Below are 20826 nucleotides of genomic sequence, written 5' to 3' on the forward strand. Positions count from 1 at the left end.
TAACCACTACGCTACTGGGTTCCCCTTCTTAGTATCATCTGTGAGCATGGAACTGCATTGACTTCCAGGTGAATCCAGAATAAAGTACAAACTTTCATGTCTATCGTATGGTGCTGTTTACTGAAGTGGCCCTTCATATCTGATGTGTTTCACTGGTACATCAAACTATCTGGGGATCAAACTTCCTCCGAGTACTTACATTGGCCTGCGGCCAGAGCGGTGCCCAGATTCTTCTGTCGAGGCACTGCACAGGACTCGTCATACTAGCAAGAGAGACTTGTGCAGCTGCTCTCCTTTTGTGAGTGTCGTTGAAACAGCGATGCTAGCCAGTGACAAGTGCTGCAAGCGGGAAGTGGCAAGCACCTTGCTGCACCTAAACACTTCGCCAACACAAAGCCATTTGACAGGAGTGATCTACCGGACCAATAACCTTTGGTAAGGGAAGGTGGTGGAGAGGGAGAAGAACACCCTGACGACCAGTCCTGTCAACAGGTTCACCTCCCTGGGGGCGAGATCTGAGTGCATGATCTTCGTTGCAGTAGTGATAAGTCGACTTGGATCCACTTCGCAGACTCCCTCCTCCTATAGTCCATTGCAACCGAAACCTGAATAGGGCCCCAAAAGAAGGTAGGCAATCCCTGCTGCACAGGTTGCTATGCTTGTCGATTGTCTCCCATGAAGAGCTAATACAGAGTGGTGCATGAAAAATCATCCCTCAGGCCGATGTGAGCCACGTTTCAGACTCCATACAGAAAAATAATACCAGAACTTAGACACACGTTATTCTGTAGGGTTTCATTTGTAGAGAGTGTAACACACGTTGACAAAACCTGCGCGAAACGTTCGTTTGTAGCGAAAATTTACATGTCGACTTCGTAAGACTTTGTGGTCAGCCACGCTTGAATATCTGCGATCACAGATCTTTTCTCGCGTTTGTAACTGACCTGTTGTACGTTACTTATTCATTAAAACTTGTATATTGCTAGTCTTTCCTGGCAGGCTATAGTCAGGAAACTTGAATGCAAAAATATCCCGGGTTTTGTAAATGGGACCGGTAAACATGTACGCTGCGCCTTTACAACTGCGATTATTAATTTGTTGCAGAGAATACATCTTTGAAGCTCCTTCGCACACGGCTGTAGACATCTGCCTCACAGCTTTCGTCCTCACGAGAACTTCTGTGATCCTGACGAGCTTGAGGCGATGTTAACTCTGTTGTGCAGGAAAGTGTAAAGGGAAAACACTCGATCACTCTCTGCAGACAACAAAGATGTTGCTCATGATCATCGTTTTCCTCATCGTGGTAATGTTTGCAGTTTTGCAAAAATTTGCTACAGAAATAACTGTAAAAGTGAGTATTGATTTGTCATTATTTTTATTACTGGAAGGAAGAATTTCATAATATCTAGCATAGTTACAGCAATATCTCGCTTACTAAAATCTATGCACGGATATCACTGTCAAACTTTAGGAGTAACCGTCTTGCTCGTCGTGGAGTCAAGATATCCAGAGTATTATACAGTAGTACTATATTAGTTTAGTTGCTCACCCACTTTAACCCACTTCTAGAGACGAAGCAACTGAAAAACCAAGCTGTCACTTCGAGTGGGAGTCCCGATTTTTTGTGCATTTTATGTAAATTTGACATTTTGTTTATTGGCATTCATTCATGTTAGACCCATAGTTTTTTTTCTTCTTTAAGGCTCTCCCTATTGAAATAATTTCCCGAATTCGAAATATGGAACACTTTTGTCAGTAAATATGGTGTTTTTGGTCAAATATAATCAGTTCTGCTCCATTGAACTAATATTACATGAAGAGTTTGTAAAATGGTAGTTATATGACATGTTTAATACAATATGTAACCACATAGTAATGTTTGTTGTTTGAAATTTGTCATTTCTGTTAAAACAAAGCACTTGCAGTTCTTTTAATTTCTATTTTATTTACTTTTTGAAATAATATTTTTTGTTTTTTTTTAATTGTTTGAAGTCACTGATGACTTGATGTGGGACGTTGAATGAGCCCATTCTAATGCCCAATATATATTCATTCAAGAAGTATTTTGAAATATATAAAATTTACATTTCAGTAGTTTAATTATAGTCAATTTTGAATTATCCATCATCATCTTTTAGACTTTTATAATGTTTTTCTTTCTTAGGTTGGCAACTGTATCTTCTCACCTGATGATGCTGAACTTGACCTCAGAGCACAAATTCGAGACCTGAAAGACCAGCAGGCTCAAATCAGCATGATTGATGAATTTGCTCGTTACATGAAGCTTCAACGACAGATTGACAAGTTCCTTTCTCAGGTCAAAGAAAGTAGTAAGTAATTTGTGAAAACTAGTTAACAATTTACAGCAGAAAATTGACTACCTTGAGAAAAACACAAAACTCTATGTTGTATGTTGATTGTATTGGATCATGTAGGACTTCTTTCCGTTTTTTCAGGTGGTTTAAGAGAAAGAAACTTACTATGCTGGATACTGGTGTGAAAATTGGAATACATGTTCTGCATGTAAGTATAAAGAGGAGTAGAAATCTATACTGCTCATAAAAAGATATGCAATCTTGGAGATATTTTGAAAACATTGTATAACAATTACACTATTTCATTGATCATTGTGAAAATTGTACATCACTAAAGCTTGTCAGTTATAAATCCATATAAATATCACAGTTAGTCTTCTATCATGATAATAACAAATTACTCATCCAGTCATCAGACAACAAGTACAGTTATATTATGCTAGTAAATTTTAGCTTTTAGTAAAGTTTACAATATCTAAACATTTTGGACAGTTCCACAGGACTTTTTTGCATAAAGTTTCCATCTTTATGGTAATAAATAGATCAGAACTTGACAAAAATAATAGTCAGACACTAGCCATCAATTTAGTTACTTTCACTAGACCAGCTTTTGCATTACTGACTTTGTTCAGAGTGAAAGCTGCTATATATTTAATCATTTGGTCAGTCTATCTATAAATCTGTTCATCAGTCAAAGATATTCCCAATTCTTGGCATCAATGAAGTGATGTCCCTTTTCACTGACTGTGGGTAAAGAGTGTATTCATGTGGAGCAGATAAAGAGTGGGAGGCAAGAGGCACCAGTAGCCATTTGTAGTGAAGGAAGAGATTAAAATTATGGCTGTGCCAGCTTTCTCCCCCGGCTCTTTCTGTCCTCCTCTGGCTCAGTTTTTTAATTTCTAGCTTAAGGTTTCCTCTTAAATTATGGCGTTGTCCAAGTTTGCTCTGTATAGTAGAGGTATGTTACAGTTTGATCTGCATTATAGACCTTTTTCCTTTTATTTGGAGCCATCCCTAACATCTTAAAAATGGAAAAATTGCAAAGTAAACATTGCTCTGGAGCAATATATTAATTTTATATATATTTATATATACACATACAAAACAAAAAATTTGATTAGGAGTGCAAAAACATTAATTTGCAGATGTGGTCACTACACATATCAGCACATTCTGCTTTATTTATAAGATTTGTGTACAACGGACTATTATGTAAAGTCACATTTAGTGAAAACAGCAGATATACAGATGCTATAAAGTAATTAGTGGATGCCTTTATCAGTTTAGAGAGAGGTTGAAGAAGAATTTAAATTTAGTACTGAGGTTGTACAGATAATTGTGTAATCATAGCTTTTTTAACTGTCAGGTTTGAGACATGTTATAGAAGACTGCTGACACAATTGCATTATGTTATGGGTTTAATTGCATTAATAAAAGCTGGCAGGTCCAGTGACATAATCATTGAACTGGTTTGTATTGACAACAACAAGACTTAAAATGTTTCTTGTAAGAAACAAATTCTGGTATAATGATGATCATTACATATTGGCCAGGGCTTCATAATGCTGGTTTTGGTGCTACTTTACCGAAGTCAACCCTGATGCTGCTGCCAGAAAGGTGGTTCTTCCCTGTGCAACGTTTTGTATCTTTTCCTTCTGGTGTTTCAGGTAGAAGACTTTTTAAATAGTCTGCCAATTTATGACTCATTTATGAGAGACTTTAAAAATAGCTAATGTAATACACCTGGAGCATTTGTTTAGCATTTTTGAGACAACAAAGACGTGAAATAGAGATGAACTTCTCTCAAGTGGCAAAGACTTCTTTCATTTTACACGGAAAGGTTATAGATCTTTGTGAGATAAAGAAACTAAACTTCTTTTTGTACCTGCTGAGTTTGTCTTCATAAATAACTTTTCTGTTTGGTTCAAACTGCATAAAAATACATCTTAGAATTTTAGACCAGAGATATGAAATAATCAGAAAAAAATAAGCTCAAAGAAACACCAGGCTGAATACATTACAGGATACTAATAGGTGAAGAACTGTTTTTGAACAGCTAAATGCTTGGTGGAGAGAGACATATAGGCTTAACTAAAGACAGTCCAATCCATGCATGCCACAAAATCTTAAAAGCATGGTATAGATAAAAAAAAATTATTGTTCACCATTACAAGCCACTCTTCCACTAAAATAAGAATCAAACAACTTCATTGGTAAGTCTGCCAGCTTAAGGAAAAAAAGAAAGATTGCATGTCATGTCCTTTGTAGCCTTCCACCCAGTTTAGTCCCCAGTTAGCTGCAGGTTATATTTTGCGAAAATAATTTTATGTATAATTAGCTGAAGAAAATGTAATTGGGGTCAGTATGGTGATCACTCTCTGTGTTATTTGGATAGTATTTTTAATTAAGATATTTGAGAGAATTCTGTGTGAATTAAATGTATATTTGCTGTATTTGAATTTATTGTTTTTTTTTGTTTTTTTAAAACCAGGTGGTGTTGGAATAGTATGCTGGATTTTGGTTTGCAACTCAGTGGTGATGCGTGCAAAACGGTTACTGGCTATTTCATCAAGCAAGTCAATGTAAAATACAATTTGAAATTGAAAATAAGTCTGTGCCTTAGGTTTGAGTAGGTTGAAGTATATAAGCACCTGTACATGCAGTATACATAGAGGGAGACAAGTATAGCCCTGCCTGCTTCTCATCCAAAACAGTTGTAAACTGTTCAAAAAATGTGAATAATAATGTATAATATTGCATGCATGAGTGTCTGTGTGTGTGTTAGAGAAAGAAAACATGTATGAAAGTGAACATAATTCTGCGTGTGAGGAAATATCCACTGTCAAAGTTGTTATTTTGCCAGCTTCATAGATAAAAGTCCAAGCACGAATGAGAGAGCAAATTCAGCTGCCACAAATACTCATGTTCATTTTTTTAGAGGTTGTGATTTTGTTTTTTATTTGTAATATTTCCTATTATTGGATAAGATAGAAACTTCAATAAAACATGCTTTCCCAAAAACTCAGGAAAAAAGAGATCATGTTCTCCTTTAAGACAGATTGCTATATTGCTGTTCTCATTTATAACTCATCATTCACACATAAAGATGTCTGCAACTGCACTAATCCCTCTCATGCACACACACGCACGTACATTCACACACCCTAAGCATCTAGTATCTGTACACCCTTACAATCTATTACACATGCACATGCAGGAAGACTGTTGGCTGTGTTTGAGTACCTAAACATTTGATAATGTGCTTTAAAAGTCAAACTTCCACTGTTGAGCAGGAAAGCATAATTTGACCTTGGAGAGGGTACTTGTTGCTCAGATGAAAACAACATAGCATGACCTCCAGAGTAGCTGGCACTGTGTGCACTCCTCACCCCACTGCATGGCTCATGCAGGGTTAGGGTCGAAAACCACTTCTATACAGTAAATAAGCAAGGATCTCAGGACTGCAAAGAGATCTAATTTCAAAAGGAAAACTATATATGCATAAAACATTAAATTTTTCCATCTTATTTCCAGTTTTTTTATTGACTTAACCATGCTCTATAGGCAGTATTATTCATGTTAAAAATTTAGAAAGTGAATATTAGAATTATCTGCTTTATCTTGCACCTCTACTGTTTATGCATGTATTTTAATATCTCGTACACCTGTAACACATTCAATAAGCACAAAAGAATATATGTATACCTAGATTCATAATTGTATCAACAATGTCAGATTGAAAAACTACATCTAAATCAATTTTAAGAACTAAAGAGAAAGGTAAAAAGGCAAAAAACTTAAGCATACTAACTCATTTAACTTGTTTTTGACCAAGCATTATCAAATAAAAATATCTGGCAAAATTTATTTGCTAATGGAAGACCATGTAGACGGTTTTGTGTGTGTCATGAAGAGACATTAAAGATTGTGGAAATTTGAGATTCCCGAAAACCTACAAAGAAAGAAAACTGCTGATGCAATAACATGAATGTAAAGTTTATCAAAATGTTTCATGGATTTTCTAAAATAAAAATTTTAATTATTTACAAATGTTGCAAACTATATGAAAGCATCATGATTAACAAAATTACAGAGAAATCTGACATCTTGTTATTAGTCACTGAATGATGGAATTCCTCGCAGTACTGGATGGACAAAATGGACTTGTTCTGTTAACCACCACCAATAATTAAACTTTAGTGCAGCATGGAAAAATACCTTGTTGTAAGCAAATTTAACAAGGGAACAGTTATAGGGTTCCCATGGACTGTAAATTCACACCTTGTGTTGCATGAACTTGTAAACTTATGAAAACATTTTAAAACATAGAAAAAACAGAAGACAAGATTGCATAAATTTATCTACTTTATTTACCAAGATAAACATTGCCTTTAGTATTCCTACCACCTTTCTATAGTTTAAAACAACTTTAGGCTTTCCAAAAAAAAAAGAAGAAAGACTCATCTATTGTATAATAACACTAATGAATGTCATCATTCTTCTTATGTCTGTCAGCATTACAATTTTGCAAACTTTTGTTTTATTGGACAGAATAAATCTGAGAAAAAGGTGATCAATTTCTAAAAATGTTCGTGTTCAATGATATTGCAATTGAGTTATAATTACATTATTGAAGTTTTATCATGACCACAGCACATCACCAACAAAATAGGTTATGCAGGAATATTAAATACAAAAACTTAAGTGACAATAGAATAAATTATCTCTTTCTCTGCAGACTTGTCTCAGCATCTGAACTAATATTAACAGGTTAGAAGAAACATGTCTGTTTAAATACAATCAGTTATATATGAAAGAAGAGTTCCTACCACTCATTGTAAATTATCAGGATTTTTAAGATCTAGGAACTAACAAAGGATCTGTATCACTGTCCTTGAAACTAGCTCAGTAAGACATTTTTACTAGGACATGTCATTTTACATGAACTGAGTATCAAATATTAGTCACTGATAACATTTATTACTTGAGTGCATTGATACCAGTTAAAAACTGTGAAATTTAAACAAGACAAGAGGTCTTTTGATATATGTCCTGCTATTTAGTGATTTTGATGATCAGCTATTTCTATCTGTGGTATAGTTTCTGTCCTCTCTATTATTACATATATGGTGAGTCTTTGTGCATATTTACATTGCTGTATGATGTATTTCAGAGGTAAGAAGTTTTCTAATGCAACCTGACCCATGTTAAACTAAATCCTTTGAAGTATCCAACTATTTGCTTTTACTTCCTAACATTAGCATATATTATGTTTGTGATATTCTTATTGTCCTTTCTGACCACATGACTGCAGCAACACAACTGTAAGACACACCTTAAACTTGCTAAAGGAAATTCCAACATAAAGGCTGTGCATCACAGTGAGGAATAAACTTTGTAAGCTCAGATCATGATGCACACAAACGTTCAAAGTGCTGTTATTACGACACTTGAAATGAAGCTAAAGTTACGGACAGATATAGATGAGAAGCATGCGTTTCCCAAAGTTTTCAGCCAGACTTAAAAAAAACCAAGTACTATTTAGCTGGTAAAGTACACTGTTTCCCTCTCAATGTGAGAACTATTAAGTCACTATGGAGTCAATTTATCCTGTACAGTATTCCTAAATACATACTTGACACTTGCCAGTTGTTTAAAGAAGCACAAGGGTTTTACTCCACATTCATGAGGCACAGCTGTGATGAACACTATCTTCAGAGACCTGTCTGTGGGATATGGGTAGACTAGCTCCTTCAAGTAACAGCGATCATGTAAGCTTTTGCTTCATCTGAGTTAGCTGCAGAGCAGGATGATAAGCCACTCTACAGAATTATCCTCTCCCTCACCACACCTAGTAAGTGAAGTTGGCTGGAAGAGGTTCTGATTATGACAAAAAAGAAAAAAAACGATGTTGTGGACATGCACTGTCCAATTTGTGACATCACAGCAAAAGAAATTATGCCCAAACAGAATGTACCCTGATTACTTTCGACCACAAAACAGATCCTTTCTGAAGTATTCACCTGCACACATCCCAGTTTATACCTATTACAGAAATCACAGCTGTAATCAAAGAATAACTTCTTCGATATCATCATCTATATTATCAATTGCTGTGACTGCTGGTTTGGAACTGAAAGCAGTTGACTGCTGCCTCTGTCGTCTTGGCAATAAGACTGCTGAGGAATTATTTGCAGCAGAATCATCATCAACAAGAGCAGCCCCTCCTCCAAAGAGAACACTGGACTCCCGGTGATTGACAGCTGTGCTGCCATGGCTTTAGAAGAACTTTTGTCATCATCCCATGGGAATCCTGAACTTTGCTTTGAGTGTGTTGGTTGCAAGGGGAGCTTACTGGTGAGGAACATATCATCACTGTCATTTCTTTTGGAGTGAGTTGCAGCTGCCTCAGGACCAAACAAGTCGGCCATGAGCTTGGACTTTTTGTCTACTGGGGTTGATGACGCTTTGCTGCTGCTGTCATCTTCAAACAGAGACATGGGTTTTTTGTGCATCTTACCACTTTTGGTTGTAGAATATGATGGTTGATAGCCTCCAGTTTCTAAGTCCTCCTTTTCGGCCTTGGACCTGCGCTGCTTTTCCAGGTATGGCACAGACACATCACCGTGTGAGGGCCTACCTTTGTGTAGGTTCTCAATGGGGCGTGTGAAGGCATAGTCCTTTTTGTTGTTAAGATTATACTCGCTGTTGTCTGCCATGGTGTTCAAGAACGGATCTCTTTGCTGTTTCTTTCCCAAAGAGCTACTTGAGGATGTGGCAAATAATGTATTGACAGCTGTGTCCCCTCCACCATGTACTGTGGTAGCCTTGTCAGTGTGGACAGGAGCAAAAGGATCTTGAGGCTGCGAGTTCTCTTTGCTGGCATCGAGCTGTTTCAGCCGACGGAGAAGTTCATCTTTCTTTCGCCTTTCCTCTGCAAGCCTGGGATCGTTATCAAGCCGCTCTCTTTCTTCCTTTGCCCTTTTCTCTTTATCTGCTCTGGCCCTCCTTTCTCGTTCTTGTTCATTTTCTCTTCTCTCCCTCTCTCTCTGTTCCCGCTCTTCTTGTTCCATCCTAGCCCTTTCATGCTCCCTCCTTTCTTTCGCATCTTCTTCCCGCCTTATTCTTTCTGCCTTTTCTCTGTCTTCTAAGTCTCGCTTCATCTTTTCTCTGTTACGGAGAAATTGCTCTCGTTCTTTTTCTTCATTTTTTCTTTTCGCTTCCTCCCGTTCTCTCTCTTTTTCACCACTCTCTTGATCCCTTTGCTGCTTGTATTCTTCTTCCTGACGCTTCCAGAAGTCATCTTCGCTATCCTGGTGAGGGAGGCTGTTGAAGGAGGCCTGACTTTCTTTGATTTCTGAACCTTTTTTTATGGCACTGTCTTCCCATTTGTGCATTTTCACATTCTTGACCTGCAACATAGACTGAGCTTGTTGGGAAATAATACTATATGTATCTAGTATAAAGCAAAGCTATTTTGAGAATGCAGATTCATGCTTTTTAACTTTTCTAATTGCAAGTAAGCCTAGACTTTATAATTTTTTTTTCACAACTATAGCGTCTGAATATGAGGCAATACATAACCAGTGTAGCTGAATATAATGGACAACTACATCAATATCAAGAAATAAGCAACTGCACAGCACAGAACTACAAAGAATTTCTATCTCTATTATTAAAATATCCCTATGCAAGAAAAAAGATGTTTTAGACAGAGTATCACAGTGGGTCACATGGCCAGACCAGATCAACTTTCACTCTTCACAATTCACAAGGGCAGCCACTGTGCTCCGTACAAAGTCATGGGTTTTGCATACCCTGTATGAGATTCAGAGCAGCCTCCTCAGGAACTCGGTCTCATTTTTGCATCACATGCCACTGCCTCTCATGCCAGACTCAAATGCTTTTATAAAGTCAACGAAGTTGTGTAAGAGGCTGTGTTGGTGCTGTAGATGTTCTTCTATCAAGATGCAACTGTTGAAGATCTGTTTAACTGTGCTTATGCCTAGCATGAAACTAGTCTGTTCTTCTGCCAGCAGTTCTTTGGAGGTGGTGTTTATGCAATTCTGGATTACTTTCAGCATGACTTTGCTTGGGTAGCTGATTAGCTTATGGTTCTGTAATTCTGGAACTTTTTTCAGTAATTTTTTTTGGGAAGGGGTGCAGGTAGCGAGTCTGCCCATTCTTTGGATCATTCTTTTGCATTCCAGACTCTGGCAAAGAGCCGTAAAGGACCTTGCTTCTTCATATTTAGTAATGAGTTCACAAAGCCTGGGTGTTGAATTCATTTTAAAAATTAATGAAGCTGTTAACACCATGTACCTTAATCTACTTTTTGCTGAAACTCCTAGTTTTGTAAGAATGTAAGGAAGACAAATTATGGACACATATTCTAAAGGCCAGTTTGAATGCATACCAACTCTTATATTAATATCTTGTTTGAACAAAAATTATGTGAATAGAGCATATTATTTAAGTCTGGGAATACATTACCTTTTTCTTTTTTTCTTCAACCTTTCTTTTTTCTTCGTATGCTTTAGCTTTTTCTCTAGGGTTCACATCTGTTAAAGATGGTGCTCTTTTCTTCAAAGCTTGCTTCCAGAGTGGGGGTGAGTCTTGAGGAGTACCACTGTATGATGATGGATGAAGAAGACGATTACTGTAGATGTTTCTCAGTTCTAACACCTTCTCTTTTTCCTGAAGAATACAACAGAACCAAAAACACACTTTCTGAAGTTGGACTTAAAGGTAAGTTTTTCTTGTTCTTTTATTCTGAGTAATTGAATGGGTTGGTAGGTTGGGGAATGAGTAAAGCAGTGAGATAGACAGCCGAAAAAGGAATGAAGATGAGTAGAAAGCACAAGAAGATGACAATAATGATTATATGTTCATGCAGATGGGAGGGGAAGGATTTCTGACAAGAAAAGGAGATAATCAAAATGTTGCAAGCTGTAATAGACTCCACAGTTTGTTTTAAATGGATCATTTATGAAGTAAGGATTTCTAGAAGCTTGTGTGCTAAAATTCATTTCTAAAATTAATATCAAAGATGTTAAAATTATCTAATAAATTTACCTTAACTTGTTCCTCTAATTTTTTGTTAAAAGCTTGCGCATTCTCCAGCTGGTGCTGAGTTTCTTTGGATCGGGCTCTCTCTATTCCCAGTTCATGGCGATGATTCTTCTTCAAGTTCTCAATATACCGTTCCAGTTCCTTAAACATATGAATTGCATAAATTAATTTCTTCTAAATATACACCTGAAAATGAAAGAATCAAAGAAATAGAAAATGAGAGAATAAAGTTAAAGTACATGTGATAAGCACAACATAAGCATTTTTAAAAATGGTTTTCTATTCCTTGCTACAATCATTGGCACAAGAGTTCTTACTAGTTATGTGCAGGTTTATTGGTAGGAAGTTTCTTATAAAATAAATATAACAGCATCACAGGCCAACATCGAATTCAGCATCAATTTCTCTTGAAATTTGATTATTCTCAATAATATCTACTGTGAGAGATTTTCCATATATTCCCATATCTTAGTTTAGTTAGTTTATTCCTTGTTGCTCCTTTGAGGAGCATAGGGCTGCAATCCCATATCTTAACTAGATACAAATAGTTGTTGACAAGAATGACTTCACATGTATTGCTATACATTTGATGAAACAGAGTTAAGTATTCCATATTTTCCAGCATCTCTTCTGTGATGTGTAGTGCATAAAAACAACTAGCAAAACAAGCGGAAACTCCATTATAACTCACTTTAATTTTGACATCTTTTTCTTCAATTTTCAGTTCTGCATCATTCAGATTATTTCTGAGCTCACTTCGCTCAGCCAGTTCCTGCTGGTCAGCTAGATCTTTGTATTTTTTCATGCGTGCTTTTGCTTTCTCTAGTTCATCTTCTGCATCTCTGAGGTAGCGATCTGTCTTTTCATACTTCTCACGAGTTCGGCGAAGCTGTTCTTTGATTGTTCTCACTTCATTGTTGTGAGCTTGAATCAACTGAGGGAGCTCATTCTCTCGATCTTCAAACTTTTCTAAAGCTTTCTCCTGCAATTCACAATTTCATGTAATTGTGCATGTGTGGTAAACAGCAGTTGTTGGAACTTTTAAAGTATTCTTACCATCTTACACCTAAAATCTGTGCAGTGTCATAATGCAAGACATGGTATAGCATACTGAACTGGAATATTAGGAAGAACTAGGGGCTAAGGCTAAGGGAAGATTTTAAAGATTTGAATATATTGAGGGTCCTGCGAACTTTTATACGTACTGTATGCGTTAATACTAATTATTTTCACACAAAAGTCTCCTCCAAAGTTAAACAACATAAGTTTTAAGTGTTCAGGCAAGCATCATAACTGCTGCTACAGTTATTATCACATTCTTGGCTTGCTTTATCTAAATTTTCTCCTACGTGAATACTTCAAACTCCTGTCTTAGAGGATCCACCTGCTTGTGCTGAAGACGCTTGTACAGCTTGTTTTCCTCGATGATAATCTTCATCTGCCTGCGCAGGTCTTCTACCTCATTTTGCAGATCCTTGATTTTTTGATGGCTTGCTGATAACAGGCGCTTGGTCACCACATCCTTACCAGAGTCTGATGCTGCTCGACTTTGATTGCCACCTCCAACTCTCCTCCCTCCCCTACCATGACTTTTTCCTTTGCCATAACCTGACCAAAAAAAAAAAACAAAAAACAGATCGTAATAAAAATGAAGGAAAATTCAGAAAATCTCATAAATAAAGGGAAATATTCTTGTCATGACTTTCATGTTTCACTTTTGAACGAAGGCTAACTGTGTAGTAGAAACAAGAGAAGTGCAAGGAGAGCCCGAAATCATGAAAATAACAAACATTAAATCAAATGTAAGAAACAATGAACATCAGATAAAAAAAATGTGTAAACAACAAATTTATTCATAAAAACCTGGCTTCGCTATTTTAATTATTCCTCATTTGTGCATGAGTTAATTTCATCTTGTGATGTCCTACATTGTAACTCTTTTTAAAAAAATTTTCTGACCAAAAGGCAGCTATCTTTTGTTTACCAGAGTGTATGCTGTATTTCTCTCCATACAGGTAAATTGTTCTGCAAAATCCTTTCCAGGAGGGCGCAAACATCATACTTAAAGTAATCAATGCTTAAAGTTGTAATTGATGAACTGTGCTGAGTATTCTACCTTGGCACTTGGAGTGTTGCCACTTCAGCATGTGTGAATGAATTAAGCCAGTAACTGTGCATACTTGAAGTCCCATGCATACATTATAACATTTGAACTAAAGTGTAGCACTCCACTTAAGCTTAGATAAGTATCAGTTCAACAGAGTTAAATAGTGATACCATTCTGCACAATCTATGACCACAGCAAACACGAGCTACAAGAACTAAATCATTCTTTAAATTGCTCAAATTACTTTGGGATCAATTCTTAAACGTTTAAATATTAGTGAAAGGCAAGTGCTTAAGTTTGTAAGAAGCCTAATAATCATTAACCCCTGTGAAATGATGTGGAGGAAGACAAGCTGTCCCAGAGATTTTAACAAAACTTATTTAGGAGTGGAAGATTTTGCACATTGATATTCAACAAAGTCAAAACTGATTAGCCCCAGCACAAATTAGGTTCTGAACAAACGTTTTTCTGCTCCTCTTTAAGCAGTACATGGTATAAATATATTATTTTTAACAAATTCTCCTTTTGTTAAAGAGACGTGCTTTTTTTTTTTGATATGGTTCGGCATCAGAAGCAAGACCCAAGACATAGTCACATGCCAAGAACCCTGACATCAGAAGAAAATAGGGATAGAAACATGAAAACATTTATACATGTGACCAGAGTACCTTTTTCTGCAAATAATAAGTGAAACTGCAAAATATTTATATGGTGTCTGAAAACACCCAATAATTTTAACTAGGGAGTCTAAAAATCCCTTGTACTTTATGGATGGAAAACATGCTGGCAGCCATGGCATACAACAAATATGATAAAAACTAACATTTGTGTGTGTATGTGTGTGAGAAAGGGAATGTAGATGTGCAGTTGTGAGTGCATGTGGAAGAATGAGAGAAAAGACCAAAAGAACCTCTGCATGTATGTGCACGCACACACACACAGAGGACCAAAACAAGTACAAAGATAAATGCTAAAGGACACAGCAAGAGAATTCAAACACATGGCTAACATTTTACTGTTTGGTCAAATATGCAAGTCAAAAAAGCTACATTTACGCAGCAATGAGCAAGAAAGTGTTAAGAGTTAAAGGCTATCCTGTTGTATTCTGAGAGTAAGAAGCTCCATTATTGAAATCTAACCCACAACTGAAACAATAAAACAGAGATCCTGGCTAGTCAAAACAGAGATGTGCTGATCTTTTAACTGAATTTAAGCTCAATCCAGACAATTTATTAGTAATTTAGTACTGTATAGTAGTATGGAACATGGCACGCATACACAAGCACACAGGACAGGTACAGGCTGGCGGTGGGGGTTAATTACTAACCGGGTAACAACACCGTGACCGGAGGAGAGTTGGCGAGTTGACTATTGACAGGATGGAGGTGCAGGGATATGTTTGGAGGGAAGTCGGGTGTGAAGGTCGGGTGAAGAGAGAGTGGTCAGAATGTGAAGGGACAGTGCAGAGGTGGAAGCACACTTCAGTTTCATCAACAGCGCGAGTGTGTGGTGTGGAGGTTTCGTCTTACCCAGAACCATCGACTAGCGTTAGGGTAAAAAGAACTTAGAACCCATGAAAGTGTTGTTCTTGGTTCTTGTGGTGAGATTGGGAGAGCAACCACATCTGCTCTGTTACAACTGCATTATAAATAGATGATTAAAATTCTGACAAATTGCTGAAGCTCCCATAATATTTCACATTTTTTCAAATTTTTTAGTTGAGTAGACATAGTGGAGAAATGGATGCATGAGGCCAGAAAGACAGGCTGATCAGCTCAATACCAATAGTGCTCAGCGCATTTTTTACAGTTGACCAAACTGTTGTTAGTTACCTTATACCTTAGATGGTTGGATAAGAGCAGCAAGTAAGAGGAAACTGCCCTCATAAGATGCTGGCCCCATTTTGTGCACTCTCTAACACCCCAATAACTTAGGCTACAACAGAATAATCAGTAACTCTTTACACTTTCTTGTTCAACCACTGAAGCTTAACAGAAAGATCCACAAGTACTGTGAAATCAATCAGTGATTACTAGAAGAAAATATGTATACATATATGTGTGCCTTCATGCATAGGTCTCAACACATTTAGAGGATATAGGCAATAATGTGGGAGATAAAAACAATGAGAAAGCATTAGAATGTAAGTCTACTCACCTCTGGTTCTTATGGTTGGAAACTGTTTTGGCTTTGCTGGCTGATTATGTTCCTCATCCACAACAAAATCCTCACTGTAATTATCATCTTCCTCAGAGTGGTTTACATTGTTGTAATGGTTCTTGGTGGCCATGGTTGTTGCTCTTTGACCGGGATATGTGCTATTAGTGCTGTACATTAATCATTGGTTTATTTGGGGGAAAAATCTACTGACTCCACTTTATCAAACCCATCTTTTTATTCTTGAGTCCATTTCCCCTGATGATCTTAGGCATGTCAGATTTTGCCTGAAAGCACTTTTGGTCCGTAGTATGTACCACATAGGACCTGACATGAAAAAAAGGTGTTGATAGTTGAACTTAACAAGAAGAAGTTTTAAAACAAATAAGAAATGGTTCTAATTCACTTATTTCTTTTAAAATTCTTGTTGCATTCAAATATCATTGAATACGGTTGAGCATTCAAAGAGTATAAAATAATGTGAGTGAAAAATTAAGGTGGAACTTTTTCTGGCCATTTTCTGCAGTTATGATATATGTTTGCAGTTACACACTGTACACCTATAGCTGTGGCTCAGTATGTAACTGCAAATATTTAGCCACTACAAGGAGCTAGACAAAACCAATAATTTAAAACAATAATTTTTATCAACCGTAGAATGAATAGCTGCAAGGAGCTCTCTGATACAGTTTTAATGCTGTCCTCTCTTCAATATATGACTGAAGATGTATAATCATAGCCAGTCCAGTATGAAAATAACCTGTCCGTGGAAAATTCGGAACACAGAAAGTGTTGCATTCATTAACAGTATCAGTGATGCGTCCAAAAAATATAAAGTCTTGGTTAAAGTGATCAAGTTCTGAAGTTAATTTAGTAAAGACTCTATCTTTTTTATTACTAAAATATGCCTACCTATTGAGTAAAATCAAACAGTTTCTCATAAGATTGGCGGCTTTCAAACCAGAATGAAGTGTAGCATTTCATCATCCCGTCTTATATCCGACAGATGTGCGTGTAAGGAATGAAGAATGAGTCTAATGCGTGATCCACCGGTATGTCAATTTGTTTACCTGCCCCAGCAACAAGCAACAACTTCCTGTGACCTGTTGGTTACCGCGTGTGCGCGCTGAAGCCTACTACGTCATTGATTCCTGCTGTGACGTTGACAGCATCTTCTCTTTCTTTCCATACTTGCGAAGTCTGTTGGCCGTGAACTGATCTTGTTTCGTCCTGCTCAGTTCAGCAGGCATTTTCTGTGTGTATTTGACGAACATATTAAAAATAGGCAAGCAAAAATGACTAAAGGGGTGATTAAAGTTTATTGTACAAGTGTTACCACCAATACAAAGGTAAGTTGTGATGACGGTGTACCAGTCGGCTAGTAGCAGACGCTAGTTCCTTAAAAGGAAAAAAGCAAGGTTAGGAACGACTGTGATATGTCAACAAGACCCTAACTTAGTTTGATAATACATTTTAGAAGGTAACTGTACTAAAAGGTTATTTTTTTTAAATTAATATTTTAAGCGACAGAGAGCAAAATGTCAAACCGCACAGAAAGAGCGAGCATACAAGTAGAATTCCAAGCATACATCCTACCATAAAGTCATTATTATTTAACGGTCGTATAATTTTGTTTATACCTCAGAAGCATATCGGTCATCCATTTTGGTATATTTGTTGAGTTTTTATTAATTTCAAATTTAATTTTAGAAGTACAGTTTTAGTGACATTTTGCAAATCTTGAGGTAGGTTACAGGGGTAATTTTATGGTACTGCAACCTATCTAAGAAAGGTTAAAAATAATCCAGTTCATTACAAAGATTTTGGAAAATTATGCAATATACAAATATAACTTTATATCTTGCTGTACAGAAATGTGGCTGTTTAAAACTTAAAGAAAGAAGATAAGGCATATATGCCCAGTTTCAGTGAGCTTGCTCAGGTCTGTTTAAAAAAATGAAACATTTGTGTGTAGCCTAATTATCCATTGCTTCAGTTTGTAACTAGTTTATCTCAAGGACTGAATATTAATACACTTTGTCATTCATGAAACAGTGAAGACCATTGCAAAATATTATTTCAGCTTCGGAAACAACAGCAGCAGGTGATTGATACACTTGAAAGCATGAAAATTCCATTTGAACAAGTGGATATATCTGATCCATGCAATGATGAAGCCTTGAAATTTATGAGAGCCAACAGCAAACCAAGAAAAGACAACCAGAGGCCTCTTCCTCCTCAGATTTTTAACGATGAGGACTACTGCGGTGTATGCTAGTATAATTTTTTTTTTCTTTACCATGGTGGTGAAAGTAAATGGAATGTCATGTATATGTATGTGTGACAGCTGTTGGGAGGGGTGAGGGAAGTCCCATGTTTGTTTATGCACAAATAAAAAGCAGAGAATAAAACAATAGTAAAATAACAAATACGGTGGTGTTCTGATATCGTCAGCAAATAGAATATTGCAAGCATGCTTCTTTTAGCTTCCCACTAATATATGTGCTTCCTGTGAACATTTGTTGCCCTTCCTATTTGAACTGAATTTGCAGTTAGTATAGCCTTTGCCTTTCTCTCTACCTCCCCTTTGTTACCACCTAAACAGCTCATTATTCTGAGTTTAGAATGAGTTAAAGTTGCAATGAAGATGGTTATTGCAGTTTCAAGAGGCAAAACTATGTTTCAGTTTTGATTTTTCTCTTTCACCCCTAACTGTTGTTAACTTTCTTACCCACAACTGTTGAATGCTTAGCAAAATGTTTTCCCCTGTTGCCTGTTTAAAATACTTTCTTGTTTGTCACAGGATTTTGATTCCTTTGCTGAAAGTGTGGAGACAGATACTTTTTATGAGTTTCTGAAACTGGTGAACCCTAACAAAACATCAAGAGCAGCTGTGGTAATAACAGGAGTGGGTAACAGTTTGTTTGCTTTGAGATTTTTTTTTTAGCACAATTATCACTGGTGGAGCTGGAAGGATACAAGTATACAAATATGCTCACACACCACGTTTTTCAAATGCTATCTGAGAGAGTATATTTTTTTTCTTGCCTTGAAAATGTTGCAGAGCTGTTGGTAATAATATTGAAGATTGGAACAACCAGCCAAATGTTTTTTTTTTTTGCTTTTTTTCTGCTGCATTTTTACACATAGTACCATTCTTGACCATCATATTCTGACTGTATTATTGCTTAAAATCTTATGTTTTTAAGAATTTTCTCATTGCATTGCTAGGAGGAGGAAGAGGAAAAAGAAAAACAGGATGAGGTAATCCATGGTGTGGAGTGTGTACTAACATTTCAGAATATTTTGCTTTATATATAATAAGTCTTTTTTTTCTCTTTTGGCTTTAGGTACCAAATGTTTGCTTTAGCTGTTGATTTTAGCAGATTATTTTTGTCTGCTTTTTTTTCAAATGTTGTAACAACTGCTTTATTTGAGCTTTTGATAACCAATGAGATATCTTACAAGATGCTTTAAACAATTTTTTCTCTTTTGTTTCTTCTATTTCAGTTCATTATATTTTAATTACTCTGACAGGTTTTGTGTGAAAGTGAGTGTGTATGTGTATGTGCATGCATGCATTAATATTTGTGTATGCATGAGTGTGTGGGAATTTGATCAAAGAAATTGCAAAGTTTGTGAGATAAAATTTAAATATCTGTGTTTTATCACACATTATATTAATACTTTCAAAGTGATGTATAAGATGTTGTGAATTTTTATTAATTCTTGGGCTAAACTCTTTATCTAGGGACCACCAATTTTGTATGGATTTTCATTGTCATAAACAACTGTTATTGTTATGAGGTTAAGTTCCAACCCTAATGAGTTTTGTGCTTTGCTGAAGTTAAAGCATTTTCCATGCTGTTGTATCGGTGAAAGCATAGTTAATGGCATTCCTTAGTGTCCACATTACCATTTAAGTGTTTTTATTCTCCTGTACACTTAATGTCTATTCAAGCTTGATGATTGTAAAGGGCTGTAAGCATTTTGTAACATCCCACAGTGATGTAAAAGTTATCTTTCTCTAGCTATAGTTTTGATGTGCAGACCAAAGAAGAAAGGGGAGAGGAGAAGGAGGAGACAGAAAAGTTAGAAGCAGATAAGGAGATCAGTTCAGAGAAAGAAAAAGAGGATGTTAAACAGGAAGTGGAAAAGAAAGATGAAGAGAAAAAGGAAAAGGAGAAAGGAGAAAAAGAGGAGGTGGAAGATTCTGCTGCATCTTTTGCCTCAAGGTTTAGAAAGATGAAGGATGAAGAAGACGAGCCAGATGAGCTTCTCTTTGAGGAAGAAAAGCCAAAGGAAGAACAAAAGGAAGAGAAGAAAGAAGATGCTGAAGAAAAGAAAGAAGATTCTGCTGTGTCTTTGGCATCACGTTTCAAAAAGCTGAGAGATTATGAAGAAGAGCCAGAAGAGCTACTGTTTGAAGAAAAGGAAGAAAAGAAAAGTGAAGACAAGGAACAAGTAGAGGAAAAAAAGAGGATACCACTGCTGCCTTTGCATCCAGATTCAAGAAGATAAGAGACTACGATGACGAATGTGAAGAACTTTTATTTGAAGAATCTTTAGTTGAAGACAAGAAGGAGGAGGAGAAGAAAGAAGAAGAAAGAAAAAAGGAAGAAGAGGACGACACAGCTTCTTCTTTTGCTGCAAGATTTAAAAAGCTAAGAGACTTTGAAGATGAACCAGAAGAACTTACGTTGGAACAGTCAGCAAAAGATACTGCAGAGGAGGAACCCACACAGGAAAGAAAGGTAAGTGAAGATGCTCCAAAAGAAAAGGAAGAAGAGAGAAAACAAGTGGATGAACCAGCTAAGAAAGAGGAAGATCCTGCAGCTGCATTAGCAGCTAGAATGAAAAAAAGCAGGGGAGAAGAAGAAGATCTTGACATCAGCCACAAGGAGGAAGAGGAAAAGGTGAAATCAGAAGATGAGAGCCTTGGGAAAAAGGAGGAAATGATTGAAGTACCCAAAGAAACAGAGGAGAATGCAGAGGTTGTAACTTAGCTGAGGAGGCAAGTTCAGCTGTGAAAGAAGTGAACAAAGAAGAACCAGCGAAAGAGGAAATAAAAGAAGAACCAGCGAAAGAGAAATAAAAGAAGAACCAGCGAAAGAAGAAATAAAAGAAGAACCAGCGAAAGAGGAAATAAAAGAAGAACCAGCGAAAGAGGAAATA

General features: G+C 36.6%; 3 protein-coding genes across 3 annotated transcripts; 2 read left to right on the forward strand and 1 right to left on the reverse strand.

The window, feature by feature from the left end:
• The first annotated feature begins 669 nt into the window (after positions 1–669).
• On the forward strand, positions 670–5348 carry LOC112566006 (tail-anchored protein insertion receptor WRB-like). Its single transcript, XM_025241926.1, has 6 exons — positions 670–725; positions 1105–1351; positions 2165–2330; positions 2467–2523; positions 3869–3982; positions 4807–5348. Exons 2-6 carry the CDS (start codon positions 1271–1273, stop codon positions 4899–4901), a joined length of 513 nt encoding a protein of 170 aa, XP_025097711.1. The 5' UTR covers positions 670–725; positions 1105–1270; the 3' UTR covers positions 4902–5348.
• A 489-nt stretch (positions 5349–5837) lies between these two features.
• Positions 5838–16731, reverse strand: LOC112565544 (lebercilin-like). Its single transcript, XM_025241036.1, is given in 8 exon segments — positions 5838–8573; positions 8576–9727; positions 10809–11012; positions 11391–11528; positions 12079–12369; positions 12772–12995; positions 15652–15978; positions 16564–16731. Coding segments are annotated over 7 exon segments (2376 nt in total). The 5' UTR covers positions 15830–15978; positions 16564–16731; the 3' UTR covers positions 5838–8384.
• A 77-nt stretch (positions 16732–16808) lies between these two features.
• On the forward strand, positions 16809–20256 carry LOC112565546 (SH3 domain-binding glutamic acid-rich protein homolog). Its single transcript, XM_025241039.1, has 5 exons — positions 16809–17000; positions 17735–17920; positions 18455–18559; positions 18883–18915; positions 19702–20256. Exons 1-5 carry the CDS (start codon positions 16947–16949, stop codon positions 20170–20172), a joined length of 849 nt encoding a protein of 282 aa, XP_025096824.1. The 5' UTR covers positions 16809–16946; the 3' UTR covers positions 20173–20256.
• The last annotated feature ends 570 nt before the right edge of the window (positions 20257–20826 follow it).

This window comes from Pomacea canaliculata, linkage group LG6 (genome assembly GCF_003073045.1).
Source record: "Pomacea canaliculata isolate SZHN2017 linkage group LG6, ASM307304v1, whole genome shotgun sequence".
NCBI classification, from domain to species: domain Eukaryota; kingdom Metazoa; phylum Mollusca; class Gastropoda; order Architaenioglossa; family Ampullariidae; genus Pomacea; species Pomacea canaliculata.